Here is an 18264-nt window from a genome sequence, read left to right on the forward strand (position 1 = left end):
TGTTCATGACAGTTTCCACAACCCACTACCACCCCGTCACTTTCCTTTAACTCTGCCACATCTCTCAGTCCTAGCTTCACTTTTCAGAGGAGGGTCTGGTCTTCTCCCACAAAGCAAAAGCCACCAGAATTCCACCCTTCTCTAATTCCAGAGTTCTTTAATTCTCTTACACCTGGTTCAGTACAACCCCAACTCCTCCCAGTACAACCAGAATTCCTTCCAGTACAATCAGAACTCTTCCCAGTACAATTAAAAGTCTTGCGAGTACAAACAAAACCACCACCAGTACAAGCGTAACTCCTCTCCGTACATCCAAAGTCCCTCCCAGTAGAACCAAATCCCCTCCCTTTACTGGGAAAAGAGTGAATTAGCAGATTTCATCCCACTAAGCAATCAGATTCCAGTCTGACGAACCAGAGAGGCATTAGACTACTAAGTGTAACAGGATGCACCAGATTAGAGTCCTCTCTTTGTTTAAGAGCGATTTCTGCTTTTTCATAATCATCATCCTCCTCCCCCTTCAGTCTCCTCATTTTCTGCCGGGGTTCTGGCACCTGAAGAATTGTGTGGAGAGATAAATGAATAAATAAATAAATACATCTTTTCAGTGGTTAACCATCTTTTACAGCAGCACATTTCTCTACACTTTAAACAAGGGTTTTCTTAAAGGCCTCTTTATAAAACCATGACACCATTTTACATGGTTCCTTGCCTGGTTAAATTTATTTATTTATTTATTTATTTATTTTTATAGTTTTTCAGTATATTTTTACCAAAAGGCATTCTACACAGTACCTAGGTACACTATATGGACAAAAGTATTGGGACACCTGCTCATGCTCATTGTTTCTTCTCAATATAGAGATCCACAACAACTCAACAAAGTAGTCTGCAAGAAGAATGTTTCTTTTTGTGATTTCTTATAGATTTTGTAAAATGTCTTCAAAATATAATGGATGATGCTTCATCCATTAGTTTTGGGATGAGTTGGGGAGTTTGGGATGAGGTGGGGTGGTAATCCTCACATCCATGCTCGTTCTGCAGAGAAGAAAATAAGATACTTTTTAATAACCTTGATTTCAGAAGAAATAATGAATGAGCAGGTGTCCACAAACATTTGGACATGTGTATCTACTCTCTGTTTACCTTCTGTGAGTTTCAATGTACCTCAGTAAACTGTCCTCTGAACAGAAAGTACTCACAGTGTCTACGATACGTCTTCTCAGCTTTCTGCAGTTTTTGCTTATTTCTCCCTTTGAGGAAAACAATGATCGGCACTGATACGAGTAACAGTCCTGCTGCTGCTGCTAAAAAAAAAGATGATGGGAACCAACGATACTGAGGGAGAAATTACTGTCAGAACATTTACACTTCAGGAGAACTAGTCCAGAAAAACGATGAGCTCATCTTATTACTGTAACTTTCACAGTGACGGCCAAGAGATCCGTGTTGGAGGATCTAAAAGAGCGTGAAGACACAGTTACTTCATAAACACAGCTGTAGTTTCCCTGGTGGACATAATCAGCCTCAGGGAAGGAGAAGGTGGTTGAGTGGTTAACAGCTGACTGAGTTTTGGTGATGCTGGATTCACCACTGAACTCCAGGTGGAAGGAGCCTCCTGGATACTGCGGTTGAACGGAGCAGATGATGGAGCTGTAGCTCCTGGTCACTTCAGGCCCTTCAAGCCACCAGTGAAGCACTGGTGAAGCACTGAAGGAGATGTTGGGCTGCAGCAAATTCACTGGAAAAGAAGAGGAACTGGTATCAGTAGCTGTAAACTGGTACAACATTCACACAGGCCACATTGTGATTGCAGCAGCTCACCCACAGTGGCTGTTCACACATACAGCAGTTCTCTGTGGAAGCTACTGTTTGTGAGCTGATGACAGACAGACAGATACCAGTTAAGTTGCTCTACTAAAAATAGATAATGGCCAATGACCAAATGTTTGTTGACACACCTTCTAATGACTGAATTCAGCATCTTTAAGGTGCACCCATTTCTGACACAGATGTGCAAACAGCACGCAGCTTGTCTAGTGCTTGTAGAAAAGTACTGCCATTAGAATAGGACACTTTTTATGGAGCAGATAGTAAACATGAACCTTCTTGCGCCATGCCTGATGTCAGGCGTGGGTTAGAGGGGTATAAAACCACCCAGCATTGAGCTGAATTATGGTGGTGCTCCATCTAATAGTTGAGGTGGTGGGGTGGTGATCATCCAACATCCTGACCTCACTAACGCTCTTGTCACTGAATGCAATCAAATCCTCACAGCAATGCTCCTCCAAACTCTAGTAGAAAGCCTTCTTCCCTGAACAGTAGAGACAGTTACTCCAACAAAAGCAGGATAAATACTTTTTTATATCCTTCATTTAGAAGAAACAATGAATGAGCAGGTGTCCAAATACTTTTGTCCATATAGTGTAAATCACAGAATTCTTGATATATATATAATATTCTCTTTAATTTTCATTGGTTCTTATAACTTCATATAGTCCATACCTGTTCTCTAAACAGAGCAGCACATGCTAAGCACAAAACTGGCCGGGTGTGAATCCGGTAGTGGCACACTTTTTTTTTATGGACGTTTTTAGACAGCCAGTAGCAATCCGTGCTGCTCACATATGATTACAGAATGCTGCTACTACTACTGCAGTCAGATGAGCTTATTATAAAGCCATTCTCTGTGCTCTTACCCACAGTGATGCTGATGGAGTTGCTCCTGTGTGATTTGTATAAGATGTTACAGTGGTCACAGCTGTACTGGACTGCTTCCCCAGGTGAGACGAGTTTGAGGTGTTTAGGGTGAGGTTTGGGCTCTCCAGGGCGTCTGTTAAAGGAATGTGATTAGTCTCTGATCATTGATGGTGCCAGTTAGTTTTTGTTATTAAGAAACCTCTGACTTCTGACTTATAAAGACTACATGCACAGTAAAGTTCCCAGTGTTAAATCAGCACTTAAGTAATCAATACAGTTCAGCTCACCCTTCTAACACTATGCAGTGTAATAGTACAGTCTAATAACAGAAGTTAATGGAAGCTCTGTGCGTCTTATTGACCAGGATGCTTCTTGGTCTGCTAGCTTGCATGACATCCAGGTAATCCAAGTACATCCTGGATACATGTGGTTTTTTAATCATGCTGAATATACCAGCTACAGTGTGTGCAAACCTGGTGAAGACAGGAAACGTTTGACCTGTCATTGCCAACAAAGGTTATGTTACAAAGTTTTGAGTTGAACCTTTGTTATTGACCAAATACTTATTTTCCACCAAAATTTACAAATAAATTCTTTACACGTCCTACAATGTGATTTCCTGGATTATAGTTGAAGTGTACCTATGATGAAAATGACAGGCCTCTCTCATCTTTCTTAAATAAATTATTATAAATTAATTATTAAATACAACAAATGAAAATCTAAATAAATAAGCTAAAAAAAAAGAATGACATTCACCTGTTAATGTTATTGTCATGGTGTGTACGGCCAGACCTGAAGGGATGAACACTCGCAGAGATGGAAATCAAAGCATGATACTTTATTAACCAAATACAAAACAAAGAGATATGAACAGCAAAGTGCAGCAACATGGGCAAAACCATGAACAGAACCAAAACACCACAAATCAGATGGCGAACAAAACAAACCCGGGACTGGGAGGAGCAGGGAGCTGAACGAGAGTGAAACGAGGGGGGAACTAAAGGGGAGATAAACACAAAACCACAAGCCTCGCTTGGGCAGAGAGGGGAGAAACAAAACTAAGGACAGAGCTGTGCTCTGTGTACAAACGAAGGTAGCTGGGGAACTAGCCGCTAGACCAGCAAGCAAGGCCGACCTAACCTGAACCTGCAGAGTACTAAAACGTAGGTCGCCTTGGAACCTGAGCAGAAAGCGAATGTAACACGCTTGCCTCTCAAAACAGACTATGATATCGTAAACACACAGGGGTAGCTGGAGAGCCAGCTGCCAGACTAGAAAGCAGGGCAGACCTAACCTGAACCTGCAGAGTACTGCCTAAAATGTAGGTCGCCTTGGAACCTGAGCAGGAAGCGAACGTACCTCGCTTGCCTCCGAGTCAGATGGAGAATCTCTCCTAAACATGGACTGCAAAACTAGAGCTGAGCTGAACACGGCCATAACGCGTGATGACTCCCAGAGCGTCACAGGGATTCCAGTCGAGTCAATTCACGGCAGAGAACAAAGGGAACTACACTCCTTTAGTACACCCAGTCCCAGGTGAAACACATGAACAATGAATCAACACAAATAAACAGACACGATCAGGAAGTCCCTATTTGGGCCTGTGGGCAGCGGCTCGGGATCGCCCCGGGGGAGGGCACGATAACGAGGGCTTGACAGTTATAGCTTTATGGTAACAGTAGGGGGCATTGGCATCTTTCAGAACCAATATTCTGTAGACAATGGTAAACAATTATTTAATACTTAAATATACTTTTGTAATTTGTAATTACACTGATTATTCTTATGTATATGATTATTATTATTTTTTTATTACTATGATTATTTAATATATTTTTAATTATAATAATATTTTTGAACATCCAGTGAACAGTTTAAACTCACCCGGCATATCGAGAGTCTCTACACCCAACTGAATGATGCGTGGAAGAATCGCCATCTAGCGATCATTATATGTCAGTAACAGCTTCCTTGTATAAAGACTCGCTTCCCGGCGCTTCTCGTGACATTCAGGGTGAGATGGTAAATATTTGTTGTCGTTCCTTGTGTAACATTTCCTATATTTAATTTAACATAAAACACGACTCATATGAGGGGTTAGGTTGGGTGGTGTGAGCAGTTTAACTGAACCCTACGCCACTGTTTCCTTCAAATATTTCTTTAACTAGAAGCTGAGTGAATATTTACTGCTGGAAAGTCTAATTTACACTGTAATATCATTTTCCTTTATGCTTTAAAAATGAAATTCTTTAGAAATTTTGATTGTTTTTATTACACACTGTGCTGTAATGGCTCCCGCGAGCTTAAGACTCTCCACAGGGGGCGCCATTAGCGCAGCGATGTACTTGAAGTACTTGAGCAGCTTTGGTGTAGAGATGCTCACTGAGAAGCTTTTCAGAGTATTAACACAGTTCAGTACTGTTGAAGCATTTGACTCCTGACTCCATGCTGCCACCTAGCGTCTAGTTTAATCTCCTACAATGACCGTTTCTGTCGTTTAATACAACTACACCTTTAATACAACGGAAATGTCAATTTGATATTTTCAAAATTAAATTAATAGACCACTGATATAATTCTCATTCTTATTAACCACCGATAAAAATAATAAAATGAACTTTATTTGACCTAAAAATGTCTCTCTCTTCTTTCTGTTTTACACACTTTCACACATTCTGGAAAGTGGGCGTCAGAGGGACTGAGACAAAAGTATTAAGTTATTCAGACAAAATCTAAGATAAAAGTCTTGATTAATGGATCAGTGTATAAATGTAGCCGGTCCTCTTTACATCCGGGATACCCGTCCACGACTCTGCGTTGTGTCCAGCTGCACAGAGAAACAGGCTGGACTCCGTCTGCTGGTTCAGCCTGGTTCTTCTCCTCGACCGTGCTCCAGTCCGTCTAAATGAAATGAAGAGATGCAGTTCACTAAAGAGAAGCAGCCTCTGTCTCCTCAGTCATGCTGCAGCACAGACTAGCTGAGCTACAGGCTAAGCTTAATACACTGCATTCAACCCATATTCACTTCCTAATCAATGCTGAACGAGTCTGTGTGTGTCTGTTGTGAGTGTTGGACCCTCATCTGTTTAGAAGCATACTGTCCTAATTGCTGCTGCTCCAACATTGCATTTAAACCACTCCCATTTGTTCAAAGGTGAAATTTCCAGTAGTGAAATATCTTCAATTAAGCAAAAGGTTACTATTAAATTTCCTAATTGAATTCAAAGGTGATTTACATTTGTTCAAAGAGAGGAAGAAGGGAACTGAACAGTGATCAGTTAAAGGAGTATTGGAGACTAAGTTATTGAAAATATAATCAAAAAGATGCTGCTGCCCTCTAGAAGGAAGATGGTCAACTGAGTCGTCTGGAACTACAATAAAGTCTTCTCCTATAACCACCTGATCTGTCCAGTATTTTACCTCCCATTACTTTATCTTCCTACAAAGGTCTGCTTAAAATAGCCTAAACCTCAACTGAATCTAAAACTGACACTAAGCCTAACTTTAAATCAACTCTAAACCTCAGCTGAACCTAAAACTGACACTAAGCCTAACTTTAAATCCAGCCTAAACCTCAGCTGAACCTAAAACTGATGTCAGGCCTAACTTTTAATCAAGCCTAACCTGAGCTGAACCTAAAACTGACACTAAGCCTAACTTTAAATCCAGCCTAAACCTCAGCTGAACCTAAAACTGATGTCAAGCCTAACTTTAAATCAAGTCTAAATCTGAGCTGAACCTAAAACTGACACTAAGCCATGGTGGACATTTTTTAAATAAGCAGAAATCACTATTAATGCTCCAAAGTAATATATTTATTGAAAAGCTTTCGGCCGGGGAGAAGCTCCTGGCAAATACTCCGAGATCTCTGAAGGTTGACCAAGTTACAAAAGGTCATATATATCTTCCCAAAGGGGTGTTGTCACTTTCCATTGATTCACAGAAGACAAAGAAGTTATTGAAGCGCATTGGTTACACCTAACTGTGATATGAATAAACAAAAGGGCGTTAACATACGTACATAATTAATGAAGTGTATATATGTTTATATATGTTTTTTAGAAGCCCCTCACACCTGGAGATACCCAAACGAGTTGGTATGCAACTTCGAGGTCACTCGAACAATAACTCACTGTGGCCAGCATAGAGAAAACAGATAAGGTCTACACTTGGGATCGGAGGAGTAGCTAGTTTGTTCCACTCCGGCTGAAGGGGAGTAACTGATTTGTGGTCTCCTTCATATGGAGCAGTAAAAGTCCACCCGAAAGTTTTGATTAAGTGCGTAAGTCTAGTAGTATGTTAGCCTGGATATAATTTACTAAGAGAATGATGATGAAATGAAATACATATGGTATATGTGAGAGATAATAGATCACCTGACTATGTACTACTATGATCTCAAAACCACACTTCCTCCCTTTAAACATAAAATGTCAAACAAAGATTCTAACTGTTCAGAACTAGTTAGAACTAGTATGTCCACGATTCCAATGACCTCTACATGTCATAAAATCTAATACAATTGTTCATAAAGATAGGAGAGAGCAAAGTATAAGTAAGAACAAGTGTAACACAAAGATCAAAGTCCTGTCTGTTTCCCTAAAGAAAATTTTAACACACTAGACGGAAAACAGTGGAAACAACAGCAAACTTGTCGACAAGCATCTGCTTCTGGGCCACTACTCCGGGCCAGCGTTGGTTTCCATGGCATGGAAACAACCGTCTTCTGCCTAGTGGAGTTTTGCACTACATAGGAGACGTTGGGCATAACAGGGAGAGGTTACTAGCACGTCACCTGATCACCTGGATCTTCAGTTTTAGACACAAAGCTGTCTGGAACAGTCTCTCTCTTGCAATGTGAGCAGTGGATCCATGAGCCTTCCTTCGATAGGTTTTCACTACCACCCAGTCACCGACTTTCACAGAGTGTAGAGGACCCTCAGCACTCACTGGCAACACCTCTTTCACCTGTGAATGAATAGACTGAAGAGTTTTGCACAGTGCACTCATATAATCAATCATGTGATCATCGACCTGCTGTAGAGAGCATTCAACTGGCCTGTAAAGAGAAAGGTTAGGAAAACCACATAATACTTCCATTGGGCTCAGTCCTGTTTGGCGGTTTGAATTATTTGATGGTCTGGTTTAGACTTTCCCATGCACCAGCCGACTGCGGATGATAAGCGCAATGTGTTTTCAAATCAATTTTCAAAGCACCAGAAAGATGTTGGATCAGTTTGTTCTAAAAGTGCTTGCCATTGTCTGATGAAATTTTTACTGGAACTCCAAAGGAAGTACTAGTAATTAGTACTAGTTCTAGTAATTACTTCCCTTAGCAAGCATTTTGCTACTGCGAGTGTGTCTTGTTTTCCACATGGAAAGCACTCTGGACATTTGCTGAACAATGATTATCAGACAATACCAGTAATTGTGGCATGGTGTTAGCTCAATGAAGTCAATCATAATGTGTTCAAATGGAAAATTTGGAGTAGGATGTGCCGATTGAGCTGTCGTGTCATTTTCCCTATGTTATGTTCATACAAATGACTCAGGATTTGCAAAACTTTTCTGCAAACGTTGAAAAACCTGGCGCCAACCAGTGTTTGTTCGCTGTTGCTACCGTCGGCCCTTTTGATACATGGTCCAATCCGTGTATCAATTTCGCCAAAAAGGGAAAGCAAAAGCTTGGAAGTGCCATGCGGCCCCTTCAGAATCACACCACAATCCTGATTGTGCATCATTCTCGACACATCATATTCATTTATGTAACAATTTCTTCTGCTAATTAAAGATTATTCCTGCCTGAAAGACCAGAAAACAACATTCAAACATTTTAACCACTGAAACCACTGAAGTCCTATAATTGTTGATTAAAAGTGTGTTGAGTTGTTTTCCTCTGTTGCCCGCCAAGTGACGGCATTTCACCACTAGATTACAGTGTATCCTTTTTGATGTGATTTTTTTCAACAAGTGGAATTAAGAAATAGCTACAAATATTGATCCCAAAATGTCCAGGAAAAGAAAAATTGATGCCGATGGAAGACAGTTTCAAGAGAGATGGGAAGGTGAATACATGTTTGTGCTTCAAGGAGAAAAAAAACGGGATGTCTTTTGTGTTATGTGGCGGTGGCAGTTGTCAAGGAGTACAATTTACGTCGGCACTTTGATACCAAACACGGAGCTAAGTATGCCAAAGTTAGCCTTCAAGAAAAGCAACAAATTGTACAAGAATTAAAAGGCAAACTGCGATCGCAGCAGAATATGTTCACAAGAGCTACGGCCCAAAACAACGCAGCTGTGAAAGCTGGCTTTATTGTAGCTGAAGAAATCGCTCGCGCATCTAAGTCTTTTTCAGAGGGTGCATTTTTGAAGCAGTGTATGCTGAAGGTCTGTGAGCAGCTGTGTCCCGACCAGAGAATTAGGGAACTTGCAGGAAACCTGGCAACACAGCTGACCGCAGAGACGCGCAACTACATCACCTTTTCATTAGCGCTTGATGAAAGCACAGACAGCACGGATACAGCGCAGCTATCCATTTTCATTAGAGGCGTGAAGTCGGACCTCTCTGTCACTGAGGAGCTGTTGGATATAGCTGGCATGCATGGGACCACAACAGTACGGGACATTTTTGATGCGGTGGAGAAGTCCTTAAGTAAAAATGCATTGCCCTGAGAAAAATTGGTTGGATTAACCACAGACGCCGCACCTGTAATGTGTGGAGGAAAATCGGGCTTGGTTGGACTAATGAAAGAGAAAATGCAGAAGAGTCAAGTCAAGTCAGATTTATTTGTATTGTGCTTTTTACAACTGTTGTCGTCACAAAGCAGCTTTACATAAATAGTGATTAATAAAAGAGAGACAAAGAAGAAATAACGAATCAAAGACCCCCAATGAGCAAGCCAACGGCAACAGTGGCAAGGAAAAACTCCCTCAGAGCTGGAGGAAGAAACCTTGGGAGGACCCATCTGCTCCACCGTCAACAAACCTGAATGATCGCGTGTAAGCTGCGAGACGACAGCTACAGCATCTCAGTGTACTTCAATTCCCTGGGTCTAATAAATTCTTTATGTGATGTGATTTTCAGAATTTTCAGAATTTTTTTTCTCATTTTGTCTCTCATAGTTGAGGTCTACCTATGATGTCAATTACAGGCGCCTCTCATTTTTTTAAGTGGGAGAACTTGCACAATTGGTGACTGACTAAATACTTTTTTTCCCCACTGTAGGAGAACTTTGTAGTTCTAGAATTACAGATTGTAGTCCTCCTGTTTCTCTGCATACTTTATTATGTAAAGTATCCTGTACGATTAGTGTGAGCTGAAAACATGGAAAATGGTGCAACTAATAACATTCAGTGGCCAGTGAATGGTAAACGGTGCCCATTACTTCTGGGATGAGCTGGGGAAACTTTAATCTTTCAGTTGGGGATGAGGTTGGGTGATGATCATCCAATATTCTGACCGCACCAATGCCCTTGTTGCTAAATGCAATCAAATCTTTACAGTGATGCTCCAAAATTTAAGATTCTGAAATCTCAAATAAAATATATTATAAATATAGATCATAACACATACAGACCTGTTTACAATGTAAGTCTCTTTCAAATATCTGTCCTTATCCCTATATTTCATCTTAATGTTTCACCTCTAGATTTCAAACTGCAATTCATACTTATTTATTTCCACTTTTATTATTATTGTTATTATTAGTAGAAGGAGGAGGAGGATTAACAATGGACTTACAATAATAAACAATAATTCACACAAACTCAAGAGAAGGAGAGAGGTGAAGAGCTAAAAAGTGGAGCTAAAATGAGATGATTAAACAGTGAAGCAGAAAAAAACCCGCTTTAAAAACTACAGAGCTGTAAATCAGAACTTCTACTCCCACTGTCTCCCACTGCTCCCTTTACCTTCACTAAATAAGTCCTGTCTGCTTCAGACCGGAAATTCAGTTCCGCTTGCTGGAGCTTCATCTCCATCTGCTGGAAGCTAATCAGTTCATAGACCTCCTGGAGAAGATCGTTCCAGAAAAATGACTTTAATCTTACGTTTATCTCAGCAGTGTTAATATTACATTTATCTCAGCAGTGTTAATATTAAATATATCTCAGCAGTGTTAATATTAATTTTATCTCAGCAGTGTTAATATTAAAAATATCTCAGCAATATTAATATTAAATTTATCTCAGTAGTGTTAATATTATTTTTTTTCTCAGCAGTATTAATATTACATTTATCTCAGCAGTATTAATATTACATTTATCTCAGCAGTATTACTATTAAACATATCTCAGCAGTATCAATATTACATTTATCTCAGCAGTATTACTATTAAATATATCTCAGCAGTGCTTTGTCAGGTCCACAGGCTTCAAGGTCCAGGACTTTTATGTTGACAGTCATTTATGTAGGACTCCATGTTTTCTGTCTAGTCCAGGTGGGCTTCATTATCCTGTGTAATGTGTTGTGATTAGGGTCACCTGGGAGCTGGGGGGTTTATAGGGAGCTAAAGCGAGCTCCTCCTCTCCGAGAATTATACTCGCTACTTCAAGCTGTCTGGTTGTCTTCATCTTCATCTTCATCTTCATGTTCATGTTCATGTTCATGTTCGTGGTCGTCTATGGTGTTTTCTCTCGAGGACTTTGGATGAGAGTCTGTCCTCGTTCAGGAGTAGATCTCTTCAGGGTCTGCAGGTTGGGGGTCTTGAGGATTCGGCTAATCCGAGCGCGGTGCTCCGTCTGATCTGTCCTTCACTATCTCGCCTGACTCCCTGACTCCCAACCGGCCCTCAGGTGGCTTTCAGGTTCAGCTCATGTTAGTTTGTCTCGTTTGTTTGGTTTATTCATTCTTTCTTGTTATTGCTGCATTCTTGTTTCCCCTGTTTGGTTTAATAAAGTCTTGCATCGCACCGCGAGTGTTCACCCGTCATTGTCCTAACCAGTCCTGACCCAGCAGTGTTAATAATCTTACATTAATCTCAGCAGTTCAAGTAATAAATGTATCTCAATAGTGCTAATCCTAAATTTATGATTATGATTAGCACTATTGAGATACATTTATTATTTGAACTGCTGAGAGAAATTTAGGATTAGCACTGCTGAGAAATTTATCTCAGCAGTGTTGATGTTAAATTTCTCAATAGTGCTAAATATTAAATTATCTCAGCAGTGTTAATATTAAATTTATCCCAGCAGTGCTAATCATAAGTTGATCTCAGCAGTGTTAATATTAAATTTATCTCCGCAGTGTTAATGTTAAATTTCTCAATAGTGCTAAATATTAAATTCTCAGCAGTGCTAATCATAAGTTGATCTCAGCAGTGCTAATCTTAGATTTATCTCCGCAGTGCTAATCATAAGTTGATCTCAGCAGTGCTAATCTTAGATTTATCTCCGCAGTGTTGATCTGAAATTTCTCAGCAGTGCTAATCATACATTTACCACAGCAGTGCTAATCTGATATTTCTCAGCAGTGCTAATCTGAAATTAATCTAATCAGTGTTAATATTAAATTCATCTGAGCAGTGATCATAACTTTCTCAGCAGTGCTAATCTTATATTTACCTCAGCAGTGTTGATCAGAAATTTACCTCAGCAGTGCTAATCCTAAATTTATCTCAGCAGTGTTAATCTGAAATTTCTCAGCCATGTTAATATTAATTTAATTATTAATTTTCTCAGCAATGCTAATCATAATTTTATCTCAATAGTGTTAATAAAAATAAATTCATCTTAGCAGTGCTAATCAGAAATTTACCTCACAAGAGCTTATTTTAATTTTCTCAGCAATGTTAATTTGACATTTATTTAAGCAGTGTTAATATTAAATTTATCCCAGCAGTGCTAATCATAAGTTGATCTCAGCAGTGCTAATCATAAATTTATCTCAGCAGTGTTAATATTAAATTCATCTGAGCAGTGATCATAAATTTACCTTAGCAGTGCTAATCATAAGTTTACCTTAGCAGTGCTAATCATAAATTTATCTCAGCAGTGTTAATATTAAATTCATCTGAGCAGTGATCATAAATTTACCTTAGCAGTGCTAATCATCAGTTTACCTTAGCAGTGCTAATTGTCAGTTTACCTCAGCAGTGCTAATCATAAATTAATCTCAGCAGTGTTAATATTAAACTGATCTGAGCAGTGATCATAACTTTCTCAGCAGTGCTAATCATAAATTTATCTCAGCAATGTTAATATTAAATGCGTCTCACCATCTTAAATGTACCTTAGCGGTATTAATCTTACATTTATTTAAGCAGTGTTAATATTAAATTCACCTCAGCAGTGCTAATCAGAAATTCACTTCAGCAGAGCTAATCTTAATTTTATGTCAGCAATGTTAATATGACATTTATTTAAGCAGTGTTAATATTAAATTAATCTCAGCAGTGCTAATCTTAAATTTACCCCTTTTCCACCCTCCACTCAGCAGTGTTAATCTTAAATTTACCTCAGCAGGATTAATCTTAAATTTATCTCAGCAATGTTAATGTTAAATTTACCTCAGCAGTGTTAATCTTAAATTGATCTCAGCAGTGCTAATCTTAAATTTACCTCAGCAGGATTAATCTTAAATTTATCTCAGCAATGTTAATGTTAAATTTACCTCAGCAGTGTTAATCTTAAATTGATCTCAGCAGTGCTAATCTTAAAGTGATCTCAGCAGTGCTAATCTTAAATTGATCTCAGCAGGGCTAATCCTAAATTGATCTCAGCAGGGCTAATCTTAAATTTACCTCAGCAGTGCTAATCTGACATTTATCTCAGCAATGTTAGAAATAAATTTACCTCAGCAGTGTTAATCCTAAATCTTTCTCAGCAGTGTTAATCTTAAATTTATCTCAGCAATGTTAATATTAAATGTATCTCAGCAGTTCTTACCATAAATTTATCTCAGAAGACTTAATATTACAATTATCTCACCAGTGCTAATCTTAAAAGTACCTTAGCGGTATTAATTTTACATTTATTTAAGCAGTATTAATATGAAATTTATCTCAGCAGTGCTAATCATACATTTACCACAGCAGTGTTCATCTTAAATTTATCTCAGCAGTGCTAATCATAAATTTATCTCAGCAATGCTAATCATAATTTTATCTCAGCAATGTTAATATGACATTTATTTAAGCAGTGTTAATATTTAATCTCAACAGTGTTAATATTACATTTATCTGAGCAGTGATCATAACTTTATCGTAGCAGTGCTAATCATAGGTTTACCTCAGCAGTGTTAATATTAAATTTCTCAAGTGTTAATATTAAATTTATCTCAGCAGTGTTAATATTAAATTAATCTCAGCAGTGTTATTAAATTCATCTGAGCAGTGATCATAACTTTCTCAGCAGCGCTAATCCTAAATTTCTCTCAGCAGTGCTAATCAGAAATTCACCTCAGCAGAACTAATCTTAATTTTATCTCAGCAATGTTAATATGACATTTATTTAAGCAATGTTAATATAAAATTAATCTCAGCAATGTTAATATTAAATTCATCTGAGCAGTGATCATAACTTTCTCAGCAGCGCTAATCCTAAATTTCTCTCAGCAGTGCTAATCAAAAATTCACCTCAGCAGAACTAATCTTAATTTTTTTTTTCAGCAATGTTAATATGACATTTATTTAAGCAGTGTTAATATTAAATTAATCTCTACAGTGTTAATATGACATTTACCTCAACAGTGATCATAAATTTACCTCAGCAGTGTTAATATTAAATTTATCTCAGCAGTGCTACTCATAAATTTCTCAAGAGTGTTAATATTAAATTTCTCAGCAGTGTTAATATTAAATTCATGTCAGCAATGATAATCATACATTTACCACAGCAGTGTTAACCTTACATTTATCTCAGCAGTGTTATTAAATTCATCTCAGCAGTTCAAATAATAAATGTCTCAATAGTGCTAATCATAATCCTAAATTTATCTCAGCAGTGTTAATAATAAATTTATCTCAGCAGTGTTAATATAAAATTAATCTGAGCAGTGATCATAAATTTACCTCAGCAGTGCTAATCATAAGTTTATCTCAGCAGTGTTAATATTAAATTTATCTCAGCAGTTCAAATAATAAATGTATCTCAATAGCGCTAATCATAAATTTCTCAGCAGTGTTAATATTAAATTTATCTTAGCAGTGCTAATCATAAGTTTACCTCAGCAGTGTTAATATTACATTTTTCTCAGCAGTGCCAATCCAAAATGTCTCTCAACAGTGCTAATCTGAAATTTATCTGAGCAGTGTTAATCTTAAATGTATCTCAGCAATGTTAATATTACATTTATTTAAGCAGTGCTATTAAATTTATCTCAGAAGTGATAATCATAACTTTGTCAGCAGTGTTAATATTAAATTTCTCAGCAGTGCTAATCCTAAATTTATCTCAGCAGTGTAAATCATAAATTCTCAGTAGTGTTAATGTTAAATTTGTCAGCAGTGTTAATATTAAATTTATGTCAGCAGTGATAATCCAGAATTTCTCAGCAGTGTAAATCATAAATTCTCAGTAGTGTTAATGTTAAATTTGTCAGCAGTGTTAATATAAAATTTATGTCAGCAGTGATAATCCAGAATTTCTCAGCAGTGTTAATCATAAATTTATCTCAACGATGTTGATCAGAAATTTATCTCAGCAGTGCTAAAATTACATTTATTTAAGCGGTGTTATTAAATTTATCTCAGCAGTGCTAATCATAAATTTATCTCAGAAGAGTTAATATTGCAATTATCTCACCAGCGCTAATCTTAAATGTACCTTAGCGATATTAATCTGAAATTTATCTCAGCAGTGTTATTAAATTTATCTCAGCAGTGTTAAATATTAAATTTATTTCAAAAGTGTTAATATTACATTTATCTCACCAGTGCTAATCTTAAATGTACCTTAGCAGTATTACTCTTAAATTTACCTCAGCAGTGCTAATCATACATTTACCTCAGCAGTGCTAATCTTACATTTACTTCAGCAGTGCTAAAATTAAATGTATCTCAGCAGTGCTAATAATAAATTTATTTCAGCAGTGCCAATCATAAATTTATCTCCGCGGTGCCAATCATAAATTTCTCAGAAGTTAATCTTAAATTTATCTCTGCAATGTTAGTATTACATTTATCTCAGCAGTGATAATCCTAAATTTATCTCAGCAATGCTAATCTGGAATTTATCTCAGCAGTGTTAATCTTAAATTTATCTCAGCAATGTTAATATTACATTTATTTAAGCAGTGTTAGAAATAAATTTACCTCAGCAGTGTTAATCCTAAATCTTTCTCAGCAGTGTAAATGAGAAATGTATCTCAGCAATGTTAATATTAAATGCATCTCAGCAGTGCTAATCTTAAATGTACCTTAGTGGTATTAATCTTACATTTATTTACGCAGTGTTAATATTAAATTAATCTCAGCAGTGCTAATCAGAAATTCACTTAAGCAGAGCTAATCTTAATTTTATTTTAGCAATGTTAATATGACATTTATTTAAGCAGTGTTAATATTAAATTTGTCTCAGCAGGGTTAGTCATAAATGAATCTCAGCAGTGTTAATATTAAATTAATCTCATCAGTGTTAATATTAAATTTATCTGAGCAGTGATCATAACTTTATCTCAGCAGTGCTAATCATAAATGTATCTTAGCAGTGCTAATCCAACATTTTTCTCAGCAGTGCTAATCCTAAATTTATCTCAGCATTGTTAATCTTAAATTTATCTCAGCCATGTTAATATTACATGTATTTAAGCAGTGTTATTACATTTATTTCAGCAATCATAATCATAATTTTCTCAGCAGTGTTATTATTAAATTAATCTCAGCAGTGTTAATCAGAAAATTACATTTTAAAAATCATACATTAACCGCAGCAGTCCTAATCTTAAATTTGTCAGCAGTGTTCGTATTAATTTTCTCAGCAATGCTAATCATAATTTTCTCAATAGTGTTAATAAAAATACATTTATCTTAGCAGTGTTAATTATACATTTCTCAGTAGTGTTAATATTACATTCATCTCATCAGTGCTAATCATAAATTAATCTCAGCAGTGTTAATATTAAATTAATCTCAACAGTGTTAATATTAAATTTCTCAGCAGTGTTAATATTAAGTTCATCTGAGCAGTGCTAATCCAAAATTTTTCTCAGCAGTGTTCATCCTAAATGTATTTCAGCAATGTTATTAAATGCATTTAAGCAGTGCTAATCATAAATTTATCTTAGCAGTGCTAATCTTAAATTTATTTCAGAAGTTAATCTTAAATTTATCTCAGCAATGTTAATATTACATTTATTTAAGCAGTGTTATTATTAAATTAATCTCAGAAGTGTTAATAAATTTCTCAGAAGTGTTAATCCTAAATCTTTCTCAGCAGTACTAATCATAAATTTCTCTCAGCAATGTTAATATTAAATGTATCTCAGCAGTGCTAATCATAAATTTATCTCAGAAGAGTTAATATTACAATTATCTTACCAGTGCTAATCTTAAAAGTACCTTAGCGGTATTAATCTTACATTTATTTAAGCAGTGTTTATATTAAATTTCTTAGCAGTGCCAATCATACATTTACCACAGCAGTGTTAATCATCTTGAATTAACCTCAGCCGTGCTAATCTTAAATTTATCACAGCAGTGTTAATCTTAAATTTCTCAGCAGTGATAATCATAATTTTATCTCAATAGTGTTAATATTAAATGTCTCAGCAGTGTTAATATTAAATTCATCTGAGCAGTGATCATAAATTTACCTCAGCAATGCTAATCATAAATTTACCTCAGCAATGCTAATCATAAATTTATCTTAGCAGTGCTAATCCTAAATTTGTCTCAGCAGTGCTAATCCTAAATTTGTCTCAGTAGTATTAATCATAAATTTCTCAGAAGTTAATCCTAAATTTTTTAGCAATGTTATTAATAAATGTATCTTACCAGTGCTAATCATAAATTTCTCAGCAATGTTAATATTACGTTTATTTAAGCAGTGTTGATTTTAAATTGATCTCAGCAGTGCTTATCTAAAATTTATCTCTGTAGTGTTAATATTAAATTTCTCAGCAGTGATAAACATAGGTTTACCGCAGCAGTCTTATTCTTAAATTTATGTCAGCAGTGATAATCATATCTTTACCTCAGCAGTGTTAATACATTTATGTCAGCAGTATTAATATTACATTTCTCAGCACTGCTAATCATAAGTTTATCTCAATAGTGTTAATAAAAATAAATTTATCTCAGCAGTGCTAATCAGAAAATCACCTCAGGAGGGTTATTCTTAAATTTATCTCAGCAATGTTGTTACATTTATTTCAGCAGCGTTATTCTTAAATTTATCTCAGCAGTGTTAATCCCAAATATTTCTCAGCAGTGTAAATAATAAATTTCTCAGCAGTGTTAATAATAAATTAATCTTAGCAGTGCTAATTATACATTTCTCAGCAATGTTAATATTAAATGTATCTCAGCAGTGCTAATCATAAATTTATCTCAGAAGAGTTAATTTTACAATTATCTCACCATTGCTAATCTTAAATGTACCTTAGCGGTATTAATCTTACAT

The 18264-nt window shown here is 36.5% G+C and overlaps 1 protein-coding gene across 1 annotated transcript in view; it reads right to left on the minus strand.

The window, feature by feature from the left end:
- LOC140565093 (uncharacterized) overlaps window positions 1-18264 on the minus strand; it is a 475962-nt gene that overhangs the window by 54368 nt on the left and 403330 nt on the right. Inside the window, exon 3 of the mRNA XM_072690905.1 lies at window positions 1416-1741. Within this exon, the coding sequence (XP_072547006.1) occupies window positions 1416-1741 (326 nt within the window). The remainder of the gene's footprint in view (window positions 1-1415; window positions 1742-18264) is intronic.

Source organism: Salminus brasiliensis, chromosome 11, assembly GCF_030463535.1.
Source record: "Salminus brasiliensis chromosome 11, fSalBra1.hap2, whole genome shotgun sequence".
Taxonomy (NCBI): Eukaryota; Metazoa; Chordata; class Actinopteri; order Characiformes; family Bryconidae; genus Salminus; species Salminus brasiliensis.